Genomic DNA, 27,340 nt, shown 5'->3' on the forward strand with positions numbered 1-27,340 from the left:
GATGGTGATGGCGGCAGCAGTGCCTCCCCACTTGGTGGAGAAGGGTCTGGGGATGCTGGACATTAGCCAGCAGTGTGGCCGTGTGGCAAAGAAAGCCAACGGCATCCTGGCTTGTATTAGGAATCGTGTGGCCAGTAGGACTAGAGAAATGATCATCCCCACGTACTCGGTGCTGGTGAGGCCCCACCTTGAATTCTGTGTTCAGTTTTGGGCCCCCTCACTATAGGAAAGACACTGAGGTGCTGGAGCGAGTTCAGAGAAGGGCAATGAAGCTGGTGAGGGGTCTGGAGCACAAGTCTGATGAGGAGCGGCTGAGGGAACTGGGGCTGTTTAGCCTGGAGAAAAGGAGGCTGAGGGGAGACCTTATCACTCTCTGCAGCCACCTGAAAGGAGGTTGTAGCATGAAGGGGCTTGGCCTCTTCTCCCAGGGAACAAGTGACAGGATGAGAGGAAATGGTTGAGCCGGGGGGGGGTTCAGGTTGGATATTGGGAAGGATTTCTTCACCACGGGGGTTGTCAGGCATTGGAACAGGCTCCCCAGGGAAGTGGTGGACTCACCATCCCTGGAGGTGTTTAAAAGACATGTAGACGGGATTCTTAGGGACATTGTTTAGTGGCAGTGTTAGGTTATAGTTGGACTCCATGATCTCCATGGTCTCTCCCAACCAAAACGATTCCACGATTCTATGACCGCTGAGGGGATGAGGAGGGGGAGCCCTGCTCGCCCTGCCCCCCCAACTCTCGCGAGATTCCGCCAGGCCACCGGCCAGTTCTCGCGAGGTTTCCGCCTGGCTGCGGGCAGCGGCAGCGGCAGCGGCGGGTCCATGCGGTCGGAGCGGGAGGCCGGGCCGGGGCTTATGCGGGGCGGCGGCCGCGAGAAGTGGCCCATGGACACCCCGCTGCGACGGGAGTCGCCCCGCCGCGACCCGGAGGCTCCGCCAAACGCGCCGCCGCCGCCTCCTTCACCCCCGTCCCCGCTGCCGCCGCTTCACCCGACGCCGGTTAAACAGCGAGATGAGAAAAAAACGGCTTTGAGCAAAGTGAGGGGGCGCGAGCGGGGAACGGGGCGGGGGCGACGCACTGGGCGGGTACGGGGGACGAGGCGGCGGGGGCGGGGGGGGTGTGTGCATGGGAGAGGCCGCTGTGGTGGGAGATGTCAAAGGACCGGACAAATTTGGAGGGAGAAGCACGGCGCAGGTGGGCTCTGTTCAGCAGGTTGGGTCTAATGTCAGGAGATTGAGGTATTTAAACGGGTATTTCTTCATCTGCAGAAAGAGGGTGTTGATTCACCTTAGTGTTTTGAGATCAAAAGCAGCAGCGCTGCTTTTTTCACTCTTTTTTTTTTTTTTTTTTTTTCCCCGTGCCTTTTTTGCCTTTAATTCTTCGGAAATCAAGATTGGCTGTTGCAGTGGCAAAGCAGCTCCTGCAAGGACAAGAGCATTTCTCTCTCTATGGCTTTATTCAAGCACTTTGCAAAGAATACTTTCCATATAGAGTACTGTGAGGTTTGATTTATTCCCATTTTCTTAACTGGGAAACTGAAGCACTGAAGATCACTATAACTTAAGTTAAATTCAGATATTGGCAAGAAATGGAAATAGAGTGTCAGGAGCTTGATGGCCGTTTTACTGTTTTATGTGCTGTTTTTTTTCCGTCCCAAAGGTTTCCCTACAGTTTCCTGGCCTTTATTATTAGCCAGTTTACCCAGATGTGGTGGGTTGGCTTCAGGTGGCTGCAAGACACCCAGCCAGCTCCTCTCTTACTCCTTGCTCAGCAGGACAGGGGGAGAAAACAAGATGAAAAACCTCATGGATTGAGATACAGACAAGGAGATAACTTACCAAGTGTCTTTACAGGCAAACCAGACACAACTTGGAGAAAATTAATTTATGGCTAGTTAAAAAAAAAAAAGTAGAATGGTGAGAAGCAGAGATTAAAACTAAAACACCTTCCTGCCCTCCCACCTTCCTTCCCAGGCTCTACCTCCCCTCCCCCCAAGCAGTGCAGAAGGATGGGGAATGGTGGTTGCAGACAGGACATAACAGCTCCTCTCTGCTGCTCCCTGCCATGGAATACAGTCCTTTATGATCTGCTCTGCCTTGTGGTCCTTCCCACACGCTGCTGTTCTTCATGAACTGCTGCAGCCTGGGTCTTCTCCAGGGCTACAGTCCTTCAAGATAAATGTGCTCCTGTGTGGGCTCTCCGCAGGCTGCAGCTCCCTCTAGGGTACCTCTACCTGCAGTGGTGTGGGTTCCCCATGGGCTGCAGTGTGGATATCTGTTCCAATAGTAGGACAGCCTGCTTCTCTGTGGTCTCCTTCATGGGAGTCTCTGCTCCAGCACCTGGAGCACCTCCTCCCCTCCTTCTCTCACCTTGGTGGCTGCAGGGCTGTTTCTCACACCTTTTTTCCCTTGCTCCTCTGTCTCACACACTGCTGTGCAGCCTTTTCTGTCCCTTCTTAAGTTTTCACCGAGGTGCCCTCAGCTCAGCCATGCCCTGTGGTGGGCCCCTTGGAGTTGGCTGGAACTGCCAGTGTCTGACGTGGGACAGCTCCAGCCTCTTCCCAGAGGGGCTGCCCCACAGCCCCTGCTGCCAGCACTTGGACATATAAACCTAATACACCAAGATACCTTTGTAGTAAAAGACTTTAAAGTTGGTTTAAATAATTTTGAAAAGAGATAGTGTAAAAATATTGTGTAGTCAATATCTGCTTTTTGATCAGTTTTTAATATCTTTTGCTCTCGGGTAAACTGCATTGGTTCTCAAGCTCTTCATCAGAATATTTGCTATCCTACAATTTTACAATGTTAGCAGAAACTGAGATAGGGGCATTGTTCTGTCTTTCAGCATGTCCAAGAAGGTAAATCATTAGGAGGCTGATGCTCCAATTAAAGATCCCAATTTGAGGAAGAGCTTTTAAAGAGGAGCAATATAATTTGTTTGGTCTCTTTCTGCAGTATTTGGATCAAAGGTAAATCTCTGTTTTCTTTTAAATGTGCAGGTAGTTATTCGACGGCTTCCTCCTTGTCTAACTAAGGAGCAACTGGAGGAACAGCTACATCCTCTACCTGCCCATGATTATTTTGAGTTTTGCACTGCTGATCCCAGGTGAGGATGAGCTGTTTGTGTAGGTTTTCAGGTGTTTAAAACCTAATTAGGGTATTTTGGACACACGAGATCACATATTGTTTTGCTCTGTGTTAGTTACTTAAAGGGTTTGTGAAAAACTGGATACATATGCAGAGGCTATGCATTTCTGCCCTTTTACATTGGTGATTTTAAACCACAAAATTTTTGTATATGAATAGGACATAATTTTCTTTAAAACTCGGATATTTGTTTTAACCGAAATAGTCATTCTAGGGCAAATATTGCAGAAGTTTTTTTCATGAGTGCCATTTGAGCTTCATTTCTTTGTTTGCTTACATGGTTTTGTATTTATTTCATACAATTTTTCGAGCAACCCAGTTTTATTAATTTTTGTCTCACGCAAAACTAAAAAAAATAGTGGTTGATTTAAAATAAATTGTGATTGCTACTATATTATATAATTTACTCATCATCACAGTGGTAAAATAGAATTCCCTTTCAAACAAAACAATTTACAGAAAAGAATGAACTTAACCACTAGAATAAACAAAATACCCTGTAGACTATATCTCCATGTGTTCTGAAAACTGTAGTATGAGATCCGTCTTACCCATCTTAGCCTTAGTGTACAATAAATAACCCTGCACAGGCACCAGATTCTTTCCATCTACTACAGAGGAATCCTGGATGTTTATTGCTTTCCAGCTTTTAAAGTTAGGGGTGACCTCACCCAGAGCAGATAACCTTTCCTTTGTAGGCGATTGTGACAAATTGCACTTGCAACAGTCTAGTTCCTGGGCTGATGTTATTGGAAAGGATGCTGCCACTTCTTGCTCCCACTGTGTTATTAATTAGATGGTTAATTCCAACTATACAGGTTCTCTCAGTCAGTTCCACAGTCAGAAAGAAACAAATGTCGATTTGGCGAAACTATGGCAGTTGCTTGACCTAGGTAGTTACACGTATGTGCAGCAACAAAATAGTAGGTGCTTCAGCTTTTCTGGTAGAACCACAATCGATGTGAAGTTAGGTAAGAGGAGTATTTCGTCTGATGGAAAGTTTTTGTAGTTACTGACATTTCTCTTCTGAACTTGATTGTCTGTATTTTGAAGTGGATCTCTTTGAGGCTTCTGTCCCAGCTGTTCATTTGATGAGGGAAAAATACCAAAGGCAAACCAAAAATTCTCTGAAGAAGAGTCTCTCTGGCATCAGTGTGTTTGGCTGCACAGATGCCAGGAAACAGTTAAAATTTTAATTTTCTGGAACAATTGTTGGCATAAGAATTTAACAGCCATCTTAGAGAATGCACTGACAACAATTGTACATATAAAGTTTTGGTTTTCTCTTTACTTCTCTATGATGAATTATGCAGTACTCAGAAATCTTGCTGTCCACTTACTTAATTGCATCCATGTCAGGTTACTGATGAAAGATGTCATGGGTTTTCTCATGCTGTGTTATTCATCCTGTACTCTCATAGAGCTAGAGACAGAACATATGTTTACGTATATAAAGAATTTGGTAGATGGTGTGCATGACACAGCAGCTCATTCTGGTAAAGAGATGAGGACATGCTTAAAACACTGTAAAAACCTGTTTGTTGTGAAGAGCAGATCTTCCTGATTAAAAATAACAAAATGTGAAGAAAATAAAGCTGTTCCTTATATTGTTTTGCTACTAGACTTGAGGGTGCAGCAAGCGAAGAATATGCATTTGAAAACATTTTTCAAACAATGAGATCTCTGAAATGTGTTACTTGGATTATCAGTTTCCTTGAGTCTGATGTATGACCTCTGTAATAAAACAATTATCTGGGAGAACAATATTCTTTTCCTCTTGAGTTTTGGATTCATGTTCTCTTCTGCCTTTACAACTTCAAATTCTCTAGAAAAAGTTTTATTCATGTATGTGTGAATTTCTCAACATGAACTGTTTCATATTGACTTTATTTTGCTTCATCTTGCTTCTTCAAAATGATGCTTTTATACAAAAGATGTAATTTTTCAGAATGAGTTTATCTTCACCTGGTTTGTATGCCTGCAGCTCTTTCAGCGAACTTCGCGGTTTAGGTGCGCCTTTAGTTACGGTTCTGCAAAGTATTGGCTTGACTGATTATTTGTTCTTTGACTGGCCCAGGATCACCTTGCCCCCTTTGCCCTCTTTGTTTGAATGCTGACACATACCGAGTGTATATCTGTTTATGGTTTAGCTCTTTACATGTCCATACACTAAAATATACAGAAACTTTCAGAAATTATTAAGTTAAAGATGAGATTAATACAGTGAGTCTTAGTCTCCTCTTACCCAGCAGAGAACTGTTTTCTGAGTATAATGCATTGTTGGAGTAATCCTTCACAAGATTCCAGAAATCTCTGTGGATGCGTCTTCACACCATTCCAGCCAACAGGAAGAGCTGCAGGACAAGATGGGCATGCTCTTTCTACACTGCCCGCTGTCTTTCACTGATCAGCTTTTTGTAGGTCTTGTACCATTTGCTTAATGGTGACGAATGCAGAGAATTCAATCATCATAAAAGCATGGGAAGATTAAAAGCAAATTTCATGTTACCTAACGAGAATGATTTGGAGAAGCTACTCAGTGAGGAGGATTTGTTTGCTGGAAAGATAAAGGGGAGTACAAATCTGATGCAGAAGCAGACAAATTTGCCTGAAGAGCTGTAACATCTCAGTTTAACCCTACCCTGTGTAACTCTAGATAACAAGTTTCTAAGAGCTCATTCAGATTTCTTCAACTGTGTAGTGCACAGACTTCTTTTTTTCACATGACATTCTTAAACTGTAGAACTCCTTGTCAGAAATTGATGCCAGAAATGATGGAGGTTAAAAATGCTTCAAGAGCAGTTAGACAAATACTTATTTAGACAAATAATTCTGTACGAAAACCTATTAAACAAAAGGACACAATTTTTGTGTTATGAAGTCCCTAGGCTGCAAGTAGCTGAAATGATATACTAGGTAAAGTGTCAGCATGCAGTTTCTCCTTTTTAATATATTTTCTCTAAGCATCCTCTATCAGTTGCTGTTGGAGAGAGGACAAAAGAGGTCTAACTATAGCTTTTTGTACATTTTTGTTTTCAAGGCCATCTTATGCTAGAGGACAAAACAGACAGTTGCAGTCCTACCTATATGCTTTTGCAAGATAGACGTTGTCAACTCCATTTTCACTGTTTTTACAGTCTAAAGGTTATTTTTAAGTGTCTTGTGTCTATAGTGTCTTGTTACTATAGGCAAGCTATAAAACTTTAAAATTCCATTTGATTATGTAATGTCATAATGTATAGCACTTTTTCAGTCATATCCATTTCAGTAAAATCATTTCAGAAAGTGACTGTTGCGTTGTGTTTCATTCATTTTTTCAGATTAATCTGATTCACTGATTAATATATTCTCTATTGTACATTAACATTAAAATACAAACAAAAGACTGTTTCTGTGACTCTAGGGGTGTTCGTTCGATAGACGCACTATCTATCGCTAATAATAAAGACTGCCTTCCTGACAGTCTGTCTTGTTCTCTGACTCCATATATTAACTGCCTTTTTTCCAGATATTCTTTTTTGTCTGCATGTAAATGTTTCTGAGTCTTCTAAACCTTGAGTCAAGTGATTGAGCTCTGGCCCTGCAGGATTTTGATTGTCCCTCCAGACTGGCCCTGGACACTGGAAATTGTCAGTGGTGGCGTGAGGTTACAAAAGTAAAGAGATCTGAACAGAAGCTTTACTTACGTGAAAGCCAGCGAAATATTTGATGCTATGCCATGTGTCATGTCACAGACAGTGATTAAGCTTCTTGCAAACAGCACTCTGCCTTTGCCCTTCATAACTGCTTCCCAACATTTTGCTCAGGATTATTGTAGGCAAATAGCATTGATGCTGTGAGATGGCCGTGTGCACCCAGGAACCGCAACTCCGAAGTGGCAGCACTTTCAGAGCTGCAACAGAACCACCTCTACGGTGTTCTGGTTGGAATGAGTGATGGTCTGTCATCACAGCTGCATAATCTTTCTGCTTCTCTGTGGCTGGGCAAGTTGTGCTCATTTGTATCTGCAAGAAGGGAAGGCTAAGTTAAAGTTACACCAGTTCCATCCACTATGTGAATGACCACAGGAAGTGAAAGACAAGAATGAAGGCCAGTGGATTTTACCTTGACTTGGCAATGTAGATGATGATTTACCTGTTTGATCAGAAATTATGTAATATATGAATGGATGGATGGATGGAGTTTATTTAACACTCCAAAATTTAGATTTAGAGATCTATACATACATGTAAGTATATATGTTTGTGTATATAGATACACACAATCACTAAGTTGATAAATAGTTTTACTGGATGTGATGGTTGTTTTTATAGTTTACATTTTGCTATTTATGTTGTAGATTACTTTAAAATTGCTTTCCTGTTTACCTGTCTTTTTATGCAATTGTCTTAAAAGATACTTTGTAGAAGTAAACTATTAGAATGTGTTTGTTATTAAGATTACTGTAAAAGTGAGGGTGTAAAGAGATGATAGACCTAAGTATTATAGAAAAAACATGTAACCTAAAAGATTGAACACCCTTAAACGCAGAGCAGAAAACAAACTGCGTGTTGTAATGAAGAAATGTGTATAGTCAGAGTCTACAAGAGTAGAGCAGGACTGATTCTTCCTAGTAGAGGTTATTAGCCACAGAGCCCCTGCAAAGCCCTGTGCGTTCTTTGCTGTGCAGTCACGCTGATGGGTTTTCAGTGGAGAGGTGAAGAGGGAATCCAGGCTTGGTGGAGATGTGGGAGCTGCAGGTGGAACTTGGATGTCTGAAACCCAGAGTGAGAGACAGCATTTCACATGCGGGCCAGTGCTAAGTATTTCTGATTTGCTACATTTAGTTAACTTCCCACTTAATAAGTGAATTTTATGCTTTTTATTTTTTTAGGCACACTGCACACTTTGCTGGGTAAAAAACATAAGACGGGGTTGGAAACACTTGGCAATAAGGCTTTTATACACTAAGGATTCTTGACATCTAACTTGCTCAGATATTTCTCATATGAGAACCAACTCTGTAGAAGTGCCTCCATCAAAGAAGGAACCTATAATTACTACGAGTTGTCATAGCCATGTTTCTACACCTTCTACCCTGATACACACCAACAAAAATGGACAGGTAGTCCTATTTTATTGTGCTGCTGTGCACATCAATATCCTGCTATGCCACAAGTGTGCTTTTATATTTTTGTATGTTTCTGCTGATGTGAATGAAGTTCTTAAGTATGATAATAACGGATAGCAACAACATTGGATCCCTTATTTGCAAGGTGAATTCTAAATCTGTTTTCCAGAGTCCTGTTTATACATTTTGGGCTCTTTTTCTTACTCATAGATTGTTAATAACCATATCAAATGTTTCTCTGTTTTGAAAGATACTGTGATAAGCCTAAGCTGAAAACGTTAGAAAAATATTATGCCGTGTATCAGGAAAAGATTGCGTTGCCAAAGCAGATGAAACAGACAGCATTGATGTACACGCTAAAGAAAACAAGGAAGAAGTCTTTGTATTTTCTGTTCTGTTTCACCATCGTTATGTGTCCAACCATAAGGTTCTAAGTTACTGCAGGAAAACAAAACAAAACCAATTTTATGATGAAGCTGTTTGCTGTGTGTGCACTGAGACAAAGAAGTGCCACAATAATGTAGTGGCTGGGACACTCGTCTGAGTCCCAGTCTTTGATCTATGGAAAGTTTTAGTATTTTACAAAAACTGAAGATGAGTAAAACACTGAAATAGTTGTTTAGACTGGGAACTGAAACTCAGTTGCTCAGTCTCAGATAATATTACTGGGCTGAAAAATAATGCTTCCTCAAGATTTCTGGTTTTGTCTTCTGAATCTTCAGCACTTCAAGTGTATAATCATATCAACCTCTAATATCAGGCCTCATTTAATTTAAACATCAAAGAACATGAAACATAATAATCCTTTTTAACGTTCCAGCTATTAGACAGCACAGGGACTTTTCTTGCAGCACGGCTTTAGTTTACCGCAATAAAACCTCCTCCTTTAAGTATACTTTATGGAAAATGTTACATTTAATCTTTTTTTTTTTTTTTCTTTTTTTTTAAACTGATGAGAAGGAAGCTGGCTTGTCACATCTTAGTGGTAACTGCATCTTAGTGGTAACTCCACAGCCACCCTCAAGATACCTTGTGTTGCATGTGCAGACAGGAGGTTTGTAAATCTGATGGCAGAGGAGTCTACAGGGTTTGCAGAACCCCAGGACAAACACAGCCACGTGCTGCCATGCACATTTGGTCAAGCTATAGCTCAGGAGTGACAAACTAATTTTCAGCAGGGGCCACATCAGCCTTGCGGTTGCCTTCAAAGGGCAGAATGTAATTTTAGAACTGTGTAAATGTAACTATTCCTGCATTTATACAGTCCTAAAATTACATTCGGCCCTTTGAAGGCAACCCCGAGGTTGATGTGGCCCCTGCTGAAAATGAGTTTGACACTCCTGGGCTAGATGTTGCTTGCCAGTGGTCCATAGATGTGTGGAACCTCTGCAGGCTGTGGTGGACAAGGGAGCACACTGTGCCTGTAGTGTCTTCCAGCACTGCTTCGTGTCAGCAGCATAGCTCTCACCCTGCCCTAGCAGGCACTTTTGTGGTTACCTGCTTATGGTTTACTAAATGGTATTCACGTCCTAGAATATCAAATTATAGTGAATATATATGGATGAAATAGCTCTTCCTTAGAATTAGAAGGTTTATCCTCTGTGTGCTGTAGAAACACTCCATAGCTGGTGTTTGCAAAACATCATAATGGAAAAAGCCCTTCAGTTTTTTGTTAAACATTTCTCCTGGCTACAATATCAAACATGAGTTTGGTGCGTTTACAAAATCATTGGTTAGTTATTGACATCGCTGCTCTTTATGGTCACCTTCTAACACCCAAAGTGGAATCCATATGGATGCACATTTGCAAAAGAAAAAGTAAGGTTGTCGTAACTGTGTAGCTTTGAGCTGCCACGTGTGGATCCTGTGATCCAACCCATATTTTTGCTCTTTCTCACTTACTGTGAAATCTGATTCTCAGATAGCTGTGGGATTGAAATACTTTCCAACTGTGTGTGTTTAGTGTCTCCTGCTGCTGGTGGTGAGTTTGTCTGAAGACAGGCCATGTGTGGCAATACTATTATAAACATTTAAAGTCATGGGTTTGTGTTCACATATAGTCCAAAATCTGGTGTAATACACAGCCGTCACTGAAGGCAGTTTAAGCCAAACTGTTTCATATTACAATTGCAGGGGTTTAAAGCATGTACATGCCGTGACTCAAAACAACTTAGCTGATGGGTGGTAATTCATTAAATTACCTCAGTTTCATTGCGGTTGGTGGTGTTCCAACCCCAGTGTTTTTATCAGGCATGTTAAAAATTTACCCCTGCAGAGGGATCTATGCCAATAAATTCTTGAAGAATCAGAATTATTTTAGGTAAGTCCCTGTTTATTCTTTTGGTAGAAACGCATTGTATAATATTTTCACTTATTGTTTTTCACAACTAGACATTGCATATATATTCATACACATGTACATTAAATGAACTGTTTGTACATCGTTCAGCATATTATCTTTCCAATTATCAAGTTATTTAACCTTTCTTAAAGGTGGAAATCCCTTTAATTACAATGGCAACCACCAGTTAACTGGAAGGCTTTTACTGAAGCAGCAGCAGACTTCGAACACCCAAGAAGGTCCCCAAAAGAACTGCTATTATTCATATATCTTAAATAATGAAATACTGGACTAAAAAGCTTTGATACTACAAGATGGAAGTGTATGTTCTGCAATTTAGGGAGAAAAAAACAAACTAGGAATACTTGTCTCACTTCAGAGTAGTTTTCCCAGTTATATCCAGGGATTCAGTTTTTCAGTTACTTTTTGTCATAAATAAGATTAGACATGTATATGTAAAGACTTCAGTATGCATGTTTAAGGTAGTCACTTCCCAAAAAAAGATGAGAATTCCAGTGTGATCCTTCTAGTTTTACTACTTTTGAGTCCTAAACAGAAGAGTAAATAACAGAAAATAAAATTGTTTCTTGTTGCAGCCTTTATCCTCATCTCTACTCAAGAGCATACATTAACTTTAGAAATCCTGAGGACATCCTTCTTTTTAGAGATCGCTTTGATGGCTATGTCTTCATTGATAATAAAGGTTGGACTATTTGTAAGATATTAAATGTGTATATATACATATACCATTTTAAAACATGAATTCATTTCATTTTTCCTAATTATACCAGGGTTTTTTTTCCTCAGTCTACAGTTAACTACATAAAAATATATTAAAATCTAGCATTTAAAAGGTAATGAAGTACAAATTGTGTTTGTCCATGCACTCTTGCTTCTCTGTGTGGTGTGCATGCTTTATGTGCATTCTTGTACCTTAAGCAATACACTATGAAGATCTTATTAATTGTCAGGCATGCTTCACAATTCATCACAACAGTAACTGAACACATTGCAAGCATGAACTGTTACATCTTTAGTGGGTTTCTGGGAGATAAAGTTGTGCCACTACCATTTTGAAAAGGCAAGACTAAAACTTGTCTGCATCATTTTGGTTGTCCAGTTTGAGACCCGTATGGGTCTTGACTTTTTAGAGCATTTGCAGACGAGTTGATTTGCATGAAAAAGAGCGATAAAATTGCTGGCCATCTTTAAAATGTTCAGTCTACAATATTTTGCCCTGGTTACAAAAACTCCGTGATGTAGATGTGGATAAATCCAGGTCTCCTACAGTAGCACGATACTGCCATAGCCACCAAAAGGTACTTCCCCTTTAGCAGTTCCTTGTCTCCTTCACTTACACCTTCTGTAAATGAATGCACGGGTTGTATAAAACAGACATAAATTTGTGGGTTTCTTTGAACATTGTCCATTCTGTTATAGGCTTCTAACGTAGATTTAGATGGATTTTCCAAGAGATGGAGAACAATACACTCCCTGCAGTGTGTGATTCCCAGATTTCAAGTTCTGTTGTAAAGTAATAGGCAGGGTAGCTCCTAACCAAGAGATGCCAGAATTTTCTAATGTGCAAATATTTTCTTTCCATCTTCTCAGAAAAAGCTGGATTGTTTTTGATGAAAGACTAGAAATAAACTATTTTTTGTAATTCTGCCAAGAGTTTGGTTTGTCTAAATTAAGCACATTCTTCAGTGTTAGCTGGACTGAAACCAGAGTATTCTGTACATTACAAAACAGATCTTGGACACAGCTGGCCAGTTTGGTTGGCATGATCGTGCAAATAAAGAGCGCAAACTTTGGTCAAAGGTGCCCTCTGGTGAGGATTGTGGTGGCATTGCATTTACAAGACTAAAATTAAAACAAGCATGACCAGATGCAGTAAGGTTAAGAAATATTCTATCAGATTTAAGCCGTGTTTTCAATGGACTTGATAAAATGTAATCTTGAACTTGCTGCAAGTGGAAACCAGGTGAAATTCAAAAGCTACACGCAGTTCTGACTCCAGTCCAAAGAAGAATCCAGTATTTAAGGCAGAATTCAAAACAAAGTACCCATGCCAAAAACACAGGCAAGGAGTTGTGTAGTGCATCATAAACAGGAAAAAAACAAACCAAACCAAACACAACAAACAAAGAATTTAACAGTTCTACATGCTGAATTTTGAAATGTTGAATCTGACAGAAGGTGTTATGGTTTTTGATTGTATGTTACCCAGCATATTTATTCTGGCAACAAAACTTTACAGAAGCAATTCATTTCAGATTAATTTCCCAGTAGTAGTTACTTGTCAGGCTGAGATTTTAGGTAATTTTTTCTTATCAATGAATATCTGTGAAGAATTAAGAGGGAATTACAAATGATAATGCAAGAATTTTATTGTGCAACAGTAGTCATCTTCATTTTGACAGTGTATGTCCACAAATATTTAATGTTTTTATATATATATATAATTAAAATATGAATGTATTCTGTTTTGATTCTAAAATACTACTACATGTAGTTTTTCATTAGAAGTTTAGGTTGGGATTGTAGAAACATTCACCTTTGATTTCAAGTAAGACCGCCCAACAAATTTTCAGTAGTTTTGAAAATCTTACCTGAACATAATGTTTTTCCTCCGTCAGAAAATTAAGCATTGATCTCTTTTAAGGTTTGGAGTATCCTGCAGTGGTTGAATTTGCACCGTTCCAGAAGATTTCAAAAAAGAAGCTGAAGAAAAAAGATACCAAAGCTGGGAGCATTGAAGATGGTAAACATATTTTCTTGGTGTCACAGTGGAAAATAAATGCCACTTCTGTAGTGCATTGCAAAGTATTAACAATTCAAAAATTTTTCTTCACAGATCCAGAATATAGGAAATTTTTAGAGAGTTATTGTGCTGATGAAGAGAAAATCTGTGCCAATCCTGAGATTCTTTTGGGAGAGATTGAGGCCAAAACAAGGGAACTCATTGGTCTGTTTTCTTGTTTTTTCTTCTTCTTGAGAATATTGAGTATCTTTTTATATCTTTATGATACTACCTGCAAGAGCTGACCTGTTCAGCCTAACAGAGATTGAGATGATTGCTGTGAAATTTTTGTTATCCAGCCAAGTAGTGGCAGGAAACATCCCACCTTTTGTTTTAAGTCTCTATGCATGGGATCACTTGACTTCACTGGAAGTTTTGCATGCACAGTGGCTTCAGAAATAGGTCCTTATACTTCTGAATACTTACAGATGTTTTAAAAGCTGGCAGATTTATTTTTAAAAGAGAAAATAGCTGAATATTTAACATTTGATCCCTGATGTTAGCTGGGTTTATTGTGAAACATGAAATTATTTCTGTTTGTTCTCACGGTCAAGATTCTGCAAAAGCTTTGAAAATAGGACAGCACTAGGTTGTCTGTGTGCGTGCAGCACGACTTTCACAGTCTGTGGAGGAATCTTTAGTCAGACCAACATTGAGACCTTCAGTACCACTCCGCAGTTTTCAGGATTACATGGAATATTCATACGCTGCATCTCCAAGTGACAGCATGCAGAACACTTCCTCTTTCCCTAGATGTGACAATTGAGTAGGGGAAAAAAATGAACTTTGCTATTATTTCTTTACAGTCTAAAAGAGCCACCTCTTTTGATTAATGCTGTGTGTCTGTCAGCCCCTGCCTGTGACAAGAATTTCTAGAGTAGCATTAATTAACATTAGAAGTATGGCCATATAGAGTATTCTGTCACCAGTAAAACTTGTTTATTGCTTTTATAGATAAGGAAGTTCCCCAGCAATTTTTATTTACCCCAGATCTTCCCTAGTATTTGACAGCAGACTGAATGCAGTCAGAATTTTCTAAGAAAGTTTACAATTTCAAGAAATATTTATTAACTTTAACATTTTCTCACTATGACAATGATTAGTCTTGAGAGTGGCAGGTTTCAGAATAACCATGTTGGCTGAAGGCAGCTTTCCATTAGGAATTTTAATGTTTTGTTTCTGTTAAATCACAGGAAGTCAAATAAGTCGCCATTTTTTTTTTCTGCTATTCAAAACTGTGACCATTGCTATCAATATAAAAATGAGAACAATTCATTAGGTAGCATGTGTGTAGCAAAATTATGTAGGGGTTTAGTTGCATGTCCGGTTTCAAAGGTGTTACTCCTTCTGAAGTAAATGAAAGATGTGCCCAGGACTTTGTTGGCAGAATTGGGCCTCACCTTCTCAGCATTTCTCCAGCTAGTGTTACCGCAAACCAGCATGTTTTATGCATCACGTCAGATGTTTTAGCTCATCAGTTTCAGTGTGACAGAGAGATATAAAACAGATTTTCTCTGTAACAAGATGAAGGTAAGCTCATTCTTCTGGCTTATTTGTAGAGAGCAAGATAAAGTATTAAAGTTACGTTCTTAATTTTGTAATTGATTTTCTTTTAAAATTTCTTAAGCATTTTAAGAAAAACCTCTTTGATTTTAACTTGCAGTAAGGCCCATAAATCAGATGGGTAAGATTCAAGTTTGACAAACATTCTTTTTGCCGCCTTCTTTCGATAGTACTCATCACATTGCCTCTCTTGAACTTCAGGTTATAATTTCTGATTAAACCTCTTGCACCACAGGCTTACTCATGACTAGGGTCAAGCTCTGGACTCCCCGTGCAGCTTATCCTCAGACCCTCCAGTTACAATTTGTGGCCACTTTGAGCTTGTGAAAGTGCCCAGAGACGGACATTGCTCAGATGGGGGAACTTCGAGGAGCAGGAGAGAGAGTCAGAGCTGCAGATCCAAGGGACTGGCAGGGAGGGTGCTGGGGACCTAGAATTAGTCAAAAAGTAAGGGCTGAGAGGGGTGGTGGGCAGCGTGGAAAATCTAGGGAGAGAGGGAAGAAGATTTCAAATCAATGATCTTTTTCGGTTGTTGCTTTTGACCAGTGATATGTGCTAAAAATAAATATTGAATCTTATCAAGCCTTCCTATTCATAACCGTGTAACAAGGTTTTATCATTAACAAATGGGTTGCTAGCAGGATATTTAGGTTTTCAAGTCAAAAACATTCAGCTGTCTTTGGGATATGAGCTGTGTCTCAATTTTGGATATACCATTTTAAATTTAATGAAGAATTTTTCATTTCTTTTATTTCTTCTAAATCCTGTCATGCATTCCAACAGTGAAATTTTCTTCTGGTTTGATGACGAGTCCTATAAAACATTTTAAATTCTTTCTGGTAGTAAATATTTTCTATAACTCTATCCTGGGACATCTAAGGCTGACATCATTTGTTTTAACTACTCACAGCTATAGGTACACAAGGTTTTAATTAGTTACTGGCAGTCATGAATACTGTACATGATACAGAATTTGATTATGATCTCCAAGTTTGTGTAGAATTTGGAGATGGTTCAGGGAGGTGGCTTAGGCTGGATTTCAGAGTGTGGAGACAGCTCTGTAACGTAAGAATGGCTGTGTGAGCCAGTAGATGAGGCATTTTATTTGGGAAACCAGAGTTTTGTTGAATCTGTAACCTGGAACAAACCACTTATCTCTTATTAATCCTGTTTTCCTGTGGAGAGGCGAATGCTGAATGGTAGTTAAATGGAAATGTTATAAGAGAATGAAAATATTTCCTTCATGATGTACTTTGAAATCTGGGATTGAAAAATGCTATGTGAGATTACAGTAATGTGGTCTGTATATGAAGAACAATGTAGCTAATTTTGATGTACAAAATTGAAATGTAGGCGTAGATTCTGAACACACTTCCTTCCTTTTTGGTGAATAACCATTTGATGAGCATTCTCTGAACTGAAAAAATAATGATTTTTAATTAAATATTAAACAATCGTGCAACATACCTCTGTTGCTTCTGACCCTAACAGCTAAAAAGCAACCAAGTGTTTCTAAAACAGAATGATGGGAATGCCTTCAAAAAGATATAAAACAAATACGTTTATTAATTATTTATCCCCCTTGCATATAAAGCTAGAAAAAAAAAGGGGTTAGTACTGAAGTAAAGAAATGAGTACATATTTTAGGAGTTGAACACTATATCACAAATTTTTTGTGTTTTAGCTAGAAGAACAACACCCCTTTTGGAATATATTAAAAATAGAAAATTAGAAAAGCAGGTACGTTCAGACTTTTGGCTGAAGTTCAACATTTATGTTTCACGTGGTTTTCCGTTGGACAATTTACAAGTAATCATTTTGAACTCTTCAGAGAATACGAGAAGAGAAAAGAGAAGAACGAAGGCGGAGAGAATTGGAGAAGAAACGTCTGCGGGAAGAAGAGAAAAGGAAGCGCAGGGAAGAAGAAAGACGTAAAAGAAAAGAAGTGGAGAAGCAAAAGAAGATTTCTGAAAAAGAAATAAGAATCAAGGTACTTGAATGGGCAAAACATATTCCTCTGTTATTCAGAAGTTCTTTCGCAGTCTCACGCTATCTACGCAGCGTACTGGGGTACAGCGTGGAGATACCAAACCAGTTTTGACTGGCAGGGGAGGTGATGTAGGGCTTTGACTAAGATGTGTTATTGAAAGGTGGGTCTAGTTACCTTAGGTACAATGATGTGCTGATGCAGTTATGACAGGTAACTCAGAATCTCTATAGGACACTGCCACATTCTATGGTGACTTAATCTGACAGAACCAAATTGTTCTGTGCTAACACGTTGGAAGATTGTTGCAAATACGGCTTTAGCACTTTCTATCGTGTAAATCTTCATCTAGTCATGCATGCAGAGAGTTCTTTGTGTTATGCTCACAACTGATTTATTCTAATAGTACACTTTAACGAAGTTATAACAAAGTGTTGCTAATTTCAGACTATGCTGCCTTCTGACATTCTGAATGCATGTGCTTTTAGTGCCTTTAGTTAGGGAGGTGTATTTAAGATGACATAGGTAAAAACTATTAATCTGAACTAAATTTCATGGTATTGGAAAGATATTATAGGCTATTTTGAAGAAGAAAGTCGGTATAAGAGTCTGTAGCTTAACACATGGGCACACAGACTCACTCCAGATCTTGTGTGGAGAAGCCACCAAGCTGTGTACTTCTTACCTTTTCCTTTTCTTCCTGGAGAACAGTTGTCTTTACCTGGATGTATCAAAAAAAAGTAAGTTCTGAAGCCAAATTGCAGAAAAAAAGAGACTTGTTTTTTAAAATGTCTTACCCAAAATCAGTTGTCCAGAAGACCTGAGGATTTGTGACATATCTGTGGCAATCTGACCTTGAAAGCTAGTTCTGTGTCTGAAAGAAAAGGATAGCATTACCAGAGAGAAACATTATGGAAGTTTTAAATATTAGTGAAGAATAACTTGTGCTTATTTCAGAAAAACTGGTGAAATTTCTTGCTTATTCTTGAAATATTAGAGAAATCGTTTGAGACAGTTAGGCCTTCTGTAATGATTATTCCTGTAATGCTAGACACTGCTCAAGCCCTGTGCAGCTTATTTGTGGTGAAAGGAACAGACTTCTTGGGAATCTTAATGTCCAAGGTGAAAATGCAATACAACCTTTTCTGCTAACAGCATAATTTTTTCCTTAGTCTATATTTCTGTCAGGATGTATTTATTCTAAGCACTGACTTCTGTATGCCAGTCTGGCCCAAGTAGTTCATGTGTAACACATTTTATATATAATATTTCATGGAGTAAAGGATTAATCTTGCTCCTTTTGTCTTAGAGGTTCTGCTTTTGTTTTATTGGCAATAACATTGACCTCTGTTATATGATTTCCAAGAAATCATAGACCATAATAATATCTTCATATATAACACATAGGAAAGAAAAGTAGGTGAGTGCTTTCTCCATTACTGTCAGCATATTTAAAAGTGTGCAGTTGAATGCCTGTTAATGACTGTCACTCCTTAGCAGAAGTGAACTGCCCTCCTTAAATAACTTTTTAAATGTTATGCTTTGTAACATACATTCCTAGCATTTAAATATCTTCAATCTTAATAGGTTTTTGATGTATTTAATACATTATAATGTCTGTTGCAACAGATGAGAATAATTTTGCATCATAATATAAACAAATATTTCTTAGCTTCTCAAGAAGCCTGAAAAAGGAGATGAACTGGCCAATGAAAAACAAAAAGAAAAAGGTGAAGATGACGACATTGAAGAAAACAAGTGGGATAAATCACCTGGATCTGGCAGTATAAAATCTAAATCATTGGAAGGTTCACTAAAAGAACTTAAGGAAAGGTAAGTAATATTTATCTTTAAGGCTTTGAGTTAGTTCCTAAATTTTTCATTTGAAGGCTTAAACATGATGTAAGTTGTAAATTCGGTGGCCGTTTTGTCAGCAAGGAACTGATTTCATTCTGTGTGTGAACAAATCTCTCACTGTCCCTTTTGCAAAAGGTGTTTAGTAGCAGCTTACTGACCTGATGTCAGGATTAGTGGATGCAGTTTATTATTCGTGAATTTTTTTGAAATCCCAGATTGGAAGGATTTCTGCGTGAAAAGTCATGCAGAGTTTCATTGTTATTTCACCTGTTCCCCATCAAGAGCTCAGCTAAAGCCCTCCTTCCATTACTGATGTCAAAGATTAAATGGGCTAGGATGCCTTATTTTTCCGCCACACTTCCTTAATTTTTGCTGCAATAACCAGATAGATGTCTTTGATAAATGGGACAATGGCAGAATAGTTAAGGTGTGACAGATACTTGCAGAAGGTGGTCTCTGTCTCCCACTGCCTTTTGTGTTGCTTATGTAGTAGTAGGAACAAGAGGTATAGCCCAGTTCCATAACTACGGTAGCCTAGAAATGTCTTACACATGTTTTCAGCAGCTGACTCTCTTGTTCTTTGGCATGTATGTTCCATTGCGAGCAGGATTCACTGTAAGATACGTAAGATACATACCTAACAATGATGTGCTGCTGAGTTAAATAATACTTTGTTCTTCAGTAGCATTTTTCAGCCGAGCTCTCAAAAGTGCTTTGCTGCAGGCTACCTGCCTATTCTCTGTAGTTTAAATTTTAACTTTGTCCATGTAGGTTCTTGATTTTTATGAAAGGTATGCAGGAGCTGCAAAGTTTCTCATAATGGCAGATGGAAAAAGAACGAAACAGTGAACTCTGCAAAATAAAGCTGCTGAATTTGCTAATTGGAGAAGTGGTTCACCAGTAATATCCTACATGCATTATTGATCTGTTTTGTTTCTCACTAAGGACGTCAAACATAGGCTCAGTGTTTCAGTATGTTAAGTATGTCCTGAAAGATGCTGAAAACTTGCATTTCCTTTTCCCTGATGGAAACTGAAAACGTTGAACACCCCATTTTTTGACGTTCAACAGAGGAAACATGGAAAAATGTCAATAGAAACACTTGGAGGGGCAAATCAGTTGTTTGCTAATAAGGCTTTTCATGTGTTAAACTTTTGCTGGTGCCACGTAATGTTTTTAGTATCGATCTTGCAAGTTTAATAAGGCATTAATGTAGATTTTCCAGGTGTAAACCAGAATCCTTTTGGCTGTGCAGGTACAGTAAGTGTTACCTTGTCTTTCTAAGTGCTCATTTCATCCTTATTAGTGGTGGGGGTGATTAGGTAGCAAGCTATGAGCTATTTCAGCTGGATTGAGAATTAGAGGTTTAACTATGTTGTCACTGGCTGAAAAATCAGTAATAAGCTGTAGCTTCCAACTCGACATACAGAAGACTGAATTACCTGTTGGAAACCATGTTTTAAGGCTTACTAGCAATAGCTTTCTACCGCAAATGAAAACCTCAGTAAGTGCATGAGCGTACATGGTCTCACATGGATTTGAAACTATACCAAACGGAAATGAGCTTCCATTCCCCGTCCATCCATTCATTTCTGCTTTATTTTTGCTGGCTGCATAATTTTATCTTCTACTTGCACTTTGTAATTACGTTATTGCCTGTCCCACCATTTGCACTCTTGCTTGCCTGTTCACCGTGACTGAATTTTAGGAAGCTACTTGAACCACTCTTGAACTGGAGTTTGTGTCCCCGTCACCCGCTGACCTTCAGGCAGGTTTGTTCCTTCCTCACCCACAGGAACTGGCAGGGAGAGACGCGGGTACCAACAGATCTAGGTGTGTCTTTCTGGCTTTTTGGAAAATCATGTTCCAGAGCTTTGCTGGGACTTGGAGTTAGTGTCTAGAATAGAATATTAAACCTGAAACAAACCCTTGAGAACTGACAGAGTGTTTTATAGATATGCATCTGTGCTACAGGTACAGCATCTCTGTAATGGTGATGCAGGTGTCTCTGCCTGCTGGGATGTTGCTTCCCTTTGGTGAACGTGTTGTGCTGACACAAGCAGAGTCTTGTGAAATGCTGAATAACTTACCCGTTGTTCAGGTTTTGTTGCTGACCTCCAGCTCTTCCTGAAATGGGGCCGCTGTCTCGGCAGCCCCACCAATGTCCACATTTATGGCAGAGGCTGATGTTTTTCACAGTTCTGTTCTTTTTAAAAAAAGGTGATTTAGGAAGATACACTTCTATAAATATGAAACCATTCTAAATGAGAAGCATATCACTATTTGATCACCATTAGAAAATCTCCATGCTCTCTCGATTCTGTCTGCTGATTCCCAAAATGTGAGCAGACTGTCAAAAGGAACTTTACTGTTTCAATTTTAAGCGTTTATACATATGAAATATATAAAAAGAAACTGCTGGTATTTGCTTCTTTTGAAGTTCAGTCTATTCTCTAATCTTTCTTCGTTATTTGCAGTTTTGCTTTGTGAGAAAACGACCCAGTTGCTGAACAGGAACAAATGAAGTGAATTGCATCAGACAGGCAGCAAAATGTTGCAAACTAATAATATTTATTATATGAACCCATTGCAGCATAGCAGAAATTAAGTATTATGTTGTGGTAAGGTAATGGTCTTTCACCCAAATAAAAAATGCAAAGGTAGGCTAAGTTTCTTGGAGACATAATAAACACAACCCTGGAACATAGTGTTCATTTTCACAAGTGCCTTCCAGAAGTTGCAGTGTCAGTGAATATGTTTTGTTAAATAGAGTTATAAACCAAATAGATACATGATACCTGCACAATTCCTTTGGGCCTTGCATGTTCCCAGTCAGGGGAATTCTCACATACGTGAGTCACCTCAGGAAGAGGCCACAAGACATAATCATGCAGCATGTATTTATGTGAGGAGTATTGGGGAACTATATATGGGATTGCAAAGAGAGATAAAAGCTGAAGAATGAGCTTTCCACAACAGCTGCACAGAAGGCAGATTTTGCTTGCAAAGCTTTGTCTGGTATTTTGAACTGAATGCATAGTCAAGGGCCAGACATACATGGGTGAGACATTCAGCAAAATTGCACACAACCAGTTTTGACGAGAAAAAGCCAGCCTTGCTATACAACTGATCTAAATATTGTTGAAGTCAAAGGAAGGCTTTATATTGTCCTTCAACAGTTTGTTGTTTGTGTGTTTGTTTGTCTTTTTACTATTAATTGTTTGGATTTTCTTTCTTTTTATAAATACTTGTAGGTCACAAAATGACAGTGACAAAGAACAAAGAGATTTGGAGAGAAGATTTCGAGAAAAAGAACCTGAAAGACAAAGGTACCGACTGGATGATGGCAGAAAGCATAGAGCTCACTATGAGTTTGACAAGTTTGTGAGAAGGAATGAAGAAGAGCTGAAGTGGGGGAAAGGATGCAACCAAGACAGAGGAAAGAAAGGGAACTACAACTACAGCTTCACTGTGGAGGCAGTAGACAAACTGGGTAAAGAGGACAAGTGTGATGACATGGCATCCAAAAAGGAGCGCATAAGAAATAAGGTTCTTTTATTCATTTAGGATAATCTTTCATTAGTTAAATATGCTTCAAGATCACAGGTTTTACTTTTGCAAACTCAGCATAAAGATGCTTTTTCAAAACAACCAATTCTTTGTTTCATTTTCAGTAAAACCCAGTCTTCTTTCTATGGCTATCAGAGGACAACAGCAGTTAAAATAAGATCACAGGTCTCTACTCATTCATATTCACAAGATATAGAAGACTTTCTCTCTTCCTTTCAACCCTAGCATTTTTAGAATGCTATTCTTGGAAGCCTTGTGTTTTGTGAGTGTATTAAAATGAAATTTAAAAACTATGGCATGCTAATCTTATAAAGATGTACTTCCATTGACCAGCTCATAAAGTAATTATATTATGGACTGGTCAGGCATTGCTCGGTAGAGGAATTATAGGGGCTTAAATAAATAGCTAATTCAGAGACCATTGTATATAGGGGTTGTGAATGTGCGAAGTCTTCAGTACTGTATACCCAGCAGTACGAAAAGGCTGTTGTTTAGTTTGGACAAATTATCCTCATGGTCGTTGTCAGGGAAAGAGCAGGTGCAGACGGGGCCTGGAGCAGACTGTGTAGCAGACCTGTCCCTTTTTGTCTCCCAGAGACACATGGGCATCATTTTTCTCAGACTGTCTAATTTCATGGATGTGTCAGTCTTTTTTCAGAAGGTGGCTTCTCCTTGTCACCCTCGTTCTCTCTCCCTTCCGATCCTAGATTTTCCACAAAAGATGACTGAGACACTGTTTTGTGTAGAAATTCATTCTGCATGTGAAACTCTTCTTTCCAGCCAAGCGACTGATCTGTGATGTGGGCTGCGGCTGCCAAGGAGTAAATTGGTCACGTGCAGAGTGAGTCTGTGTGGAGTGTGCACAGAGCAGATCCACGTGGACTCACTCTGCATGTCAAGTACGTCACCTTGTGCAAACACAGAGCGCCTGGTGTGCCCCACTTTTTGTCACCTGGGCAGCGTGGCTGAGATTTATCTGCACAGGCACATCGTCCACTTTCCACGTACATAAGCAGCTCAAGCTGTAGGACAGTCAGAAAACCAGCCAGTTCAGAAACAGGAAGATGGGATAAACCTTTTTCCTCATGCTTGCCGTGCTGCTCTTGAAGTCTCACAAAATAATCTGCAACCTTGGAATTAGATGGTCAGTCTCAGAGCCATTTTGTCCAGCCTTAAGAAGCCACCTCCTTTTTATTCTTGCCATTGCGCTTCTCATAGTTCACCGAGTCTCTGGATTAGTCCACAGTTCTAGGTTTGTTACCTGAACAAAATAAGCAATATCAGTAAAGTTTTTTGCAATGAGGTGACTTTTTTCCTTAGAGTATTTAGCACACAGATAAAAGTTAAGGGCTGAGTTTTCCAGTTGACCTATAGAGTTAACACCAGCACAAGTCATTAGGCAGAGATTGAGCTTCTTTGTGAAGTTTGTAATAATTAAGTAGAAAACGAGAAATTTCCAGTGTAACAGTTCATGCCCACTGCAAGATACAGAGTCTGTGACACGAAAAAATCATTTGGAGCCTTTATCATAAACTTTCCAATGGGTGCTGCTTGTCAGAGGATCTACATTTACGCAGCTCTTCGTGATGTAAAGATGTATGTTACGCATTTCCTACCACACTACAAAGCACTAACTAGAATGATTTAGTTGTATGGCCCAGTAGTGAATCTTGATGTCTGGTTTGGAGATGGAGAATGAAGTGAAGCAAAAAAGACAAAGACGATGCAAAAAAGAAAGAAAAAGGAAATCATGTTTGGAACAAGAAAGATAGAACGTAAGACTGAAGACTAGAATTACTTCAAATTACAAAGAGAGATGGAAGTTAATATAGGTCAATATAGGACAATATCAGTGCTCTGCCACTGTCTTAAAATAAGCTGTTTAATTTTGTTTGCTAGACTCAACAGAAACCTTGATCAAAAAGCTCTGGTTTTGGTGAATTGGTTGCTTCATAACATTAAAAACTGCTTTTTGTGAGAGTAAAATACTCTTAGTAGGAAAAGATTTCTTAAGCAAAGTTTCTAAGCTGCATGTTTTATTATTAAAATTTTAAGAAAGTGCTCTCAAGAGCTATGGAACATCACCAGCTGCAAGTTTGAGGTGTCTTTTCCTTGTAAGCTGGCTCCTTCTCCCATTTTTCGGTGATGGAATCAGCACGTATATGATGAGGTCACTCACAAAGCCTGTGCATGTTCAAGTAGGCGAATTCCTCTGCTCTGATACTCAGTATGGAAGGCGTGATATTGCAATAACTCTGCAATTTTATTTTTATATTTGTAATTAAAATGTCCATTCCATGTTTAAATTGTGGTAGTGATTGATGATTTGAAGTAGCACTGCACACATAACAATTGGTAAAGTTCATTTGAGGATCATTTTCTAGCTGCTGCCTGGTATTTAGTATTTGTCATTTATCTGCTGAGTTGCAAGTGCCCAGGCGGTTCTTCCCAGTTGATGTTAATAAAGGTAGCAATATTAGCAACATTTTTTGGAGTTTTACCTGTAATACTGTGTTTGATAATTGTCTGCAGTATTGCTTACATCAAGTGTATCACAGGGTCTTTAATTTTTCAGGTTTATTTATTCAAATAAGTTCAGATGCTTGGCTCCCAAGAATAGCATTATAAACAAGACAGATCTTAAATAGTCAGTTTTCATTACACTCCATTTTTTTCCTTGGGTCTTACGAAATGTAAAGTGATATAACAGAAAATGGATTTTCTTCCACAAACATTCATCACTTTAAAATCCCACGTATGTGTCCCACGCGGGTTTCTCAGAGCGTTAACCACATCTCCTTCCTTCTAGGATCGGCCAGCGATGCAGTTGTACCAGCCAGGAGCTCGCATTCGAACCCACACGGGATCTACAAGTAAAACGTATGATTGCTGCGGGAAATCCTTTGAAGATGCTCTTGGTAAAAAGTATGAGGCGGACAATGCAGCTGGAGGTGCTTCTGAGAAGAGCGAAGAAGCAGAGTAAAACAAACTGGAGGAAAGACTTGTGAAGTGGGATGAACTTAAGATTCAGTGTCATCATAAAAAATTCCTTAGGGCTGTTTCAAAGCTCCACAGGTGATTGCACCAACAAAATTACAATAGCTCTGCCTCCTACTTTCTGCAAAATAAAGGGAAGAGTGACTGGACACGCGTAAAGTATCCCAGAGAAAAGGAATAAGTAGTTGCTTTTTTACAAAAAGCAGAGCAAACACTATTTGCCTAATTTAAAAGCAGTTCCATATTTTATTAGTTTTACCTTGAAATAGAAAACCTCTAATAATTTTAAAGGAGTATTTATATAAGGCTTTCCAGAAGCTATTTCATCTCTTCAAGTCTAAAGCACTGAAATGTAGATTTGCATCAGTTGGAAATCTGAGGCACTTTAAATGTGTTTGGTGCGTGACGTGAGGGTCACAGGACCCCGTCCTGCTGGGGGTCGCAGTGGGATCCGTGGGACCAGCCCTGGGAGGCAGCTCTGGAGTCAGCGGGGTTTGCAGGAGGAGGCCCACAGTTTGCCCAGCTGTGAGAAATGGCCATTGGTATCTGTACCTCATGGTGTTTACGTGGGTTTGCAATTAGCTATAGCATCGGATAAGTGTTCGTAAAGCTACAAGTGTGGTGTTGATAGTTTGTCATTTTCTGAACCACTTTTGCCTTTTATGTTTTAATAGGTTCTTGTGCTTAAAACAGGAAAAAGCTAACACAAACCTCAGCACTTAAACAATATATCTGGTTTTAATAAGCTGGTTTTTATGTTTTTGACACTGACTTAAAAAAAACGTGGTTGTACAGTGATGACTTTTTATATGCTAATGTTTCATATAAGTTGCAGCATTTGGAAAATGTATAATACGTGAACGTTCTGCAATTCTATTTGTTAAAAAAGCACACATGAATGTCAACTACCATTTTGTAAGTTCTAGGCAAAATTCTGCTCTCTGATATGGGCCCATATTTATATATATATGTGTGTATATGTATATCCTCCATTGGTATCAATGACAGCTGCGTGTTTACAGAGGGGCAGAACATGTTCATTTGTCTCTCACGGCTGAAAATTTCTCAGTTGTCTGAAACTGAGACCTGCTATGTCATTGAACTTAAATAGTAAGATATTAATTTATTTTTACATCCTCTTTGAACGTTTTATTATTAAGCGTAACATCCAACTGTTCTAGACTGAAATATTATTTATTGTATTTCCCAGATATTAAGCATCAAATAGAATAAAAGCAAAAAGATTTTGACTATGATTTTGAGATGTTATCTTCTGCTATTTTTTCTTCTGCTACTCTGGAGAAATTAAGCAAGGTGTTATGCTACTTGGTATCCTTCAGAAGTAGATAAAAATACAGTTGAGAAGAATTTTAATACTGAGCAACGCACATGAGCTGCCACCTAAAATTACTTCAACCTTAAATAAAACTGCTGTTAAGAGAATCATTTGGTTTTAGCTCCACCAAAAGTTTACCTTGTTTGCCAAGTTTATCCTGACTGCAGAGACGGGATTTTGTCTTGGCTGCATCAGGTTGTATGAGCACGGGGCCGGCTTCCCCCTCGGTGACAGAGCCCGCCCTGCTCTGAGGAGGAGAAGACTTGCCAGGGAAGTTCTCCTGCAGTAGAGCTGGACAGGGCTGAGACCTTCACCAGATGAGGGGCTGCTCAAAAGCAAGCGTTTGCCACCGTGCTGATGTCTAGAGGAGGCTGGAGGAGGAGTCTTGCCTGTGAGAGGGACCCACAGGACCCAAAAAAACAGTGATTTGGCACGTACTCACAAACTCAAGCTTGATGTCTTTTGGCCAGTGGTGGCTTTCAGGCTACTCCCCCACCTCTGCCCGAGTGCCTAGGCTATGAGTACCTCTCAATAGCATCATAGGTAATTAAGCACAGTTTATTTAGAAGTAATTTTCTATCGGGGAGGGGAGGGGAGGGGAGGAACATGAGAGAGAGAGACCAGAAG

The 27,340-nt window shown here is 39.4% G+C and overlaps 1 protein-coding gene across 7 annotated transcripts; it reads left to right on the plus strand.

The window, feature by feature from the left end:
• The first annotated feature begins 599 nt into the window (after positions 1 to 599).
• Positions 600 to 26,633, plus strand: UPF3A (UPF3A regulator of nonsense mediated mRNA decay). 7 transcript variants are annotated; one of them, XM_065059637.1, is made up of 11 exons: positions 600 to 1,040; positions 3,002 to 3,108; positions 11,197 to 11,303; positions 13,266 to 13,364; positions 13,458 to 13,568; positions 16,651 to 16,706; positions 16,798 to 16,956; positions 18,626 to 18,786; positions 20,036 to 20,065; positions 22,065 to 22,303; positions 25,190 to 25,492. In XM_065059637.1, the coding sequence occupies exons 1-11, from the start codon at positions 687 to 689 to the stop codon at positions 25,255 to 25,257; spliced, it is 1,491 nt and encodes a 496-aa protein (XP_064915709.1). In that variant the 5' UTR covers positions 600 to 686; the 3' UTR covers positions 25,258 to 25,492. The 7 variants fall into 7 exon arrangements, with proteins under 7 accessions (XP_064915709.1, XP_064915726.1, XP_064915701.1 ...); XM_065059654.1 differs by having other exon boundaries at positions 601 to 1,040; positions 22,065 to 22,139; positions 25,190 to 25,638; XM_065059612.1 differs by having other exon boundaries at positions 606 to 1,040; positions 22,065 to 22,359; positions 25,190 to 25,592.
• Positions 26,634 to 27,340: the final 707 nt, after the last annotated feature.

The sequence above is a fragment of the Columba livia genome, chromosome 1, assembly GCF_036013475.1.
Source record: "Columba livia isolate bColLiv1 breed racing homer chromosome 1, bColLiv1.pat.W.v2, whole genome shotgun sequence".
In the NCBI taxonomy this organism is placed as follows: domain Eukaryota; kingdom Metazoa; phylum Chordata; class Aves; order Columbiformes; family Columbidae; genus Columba; species Columba livia.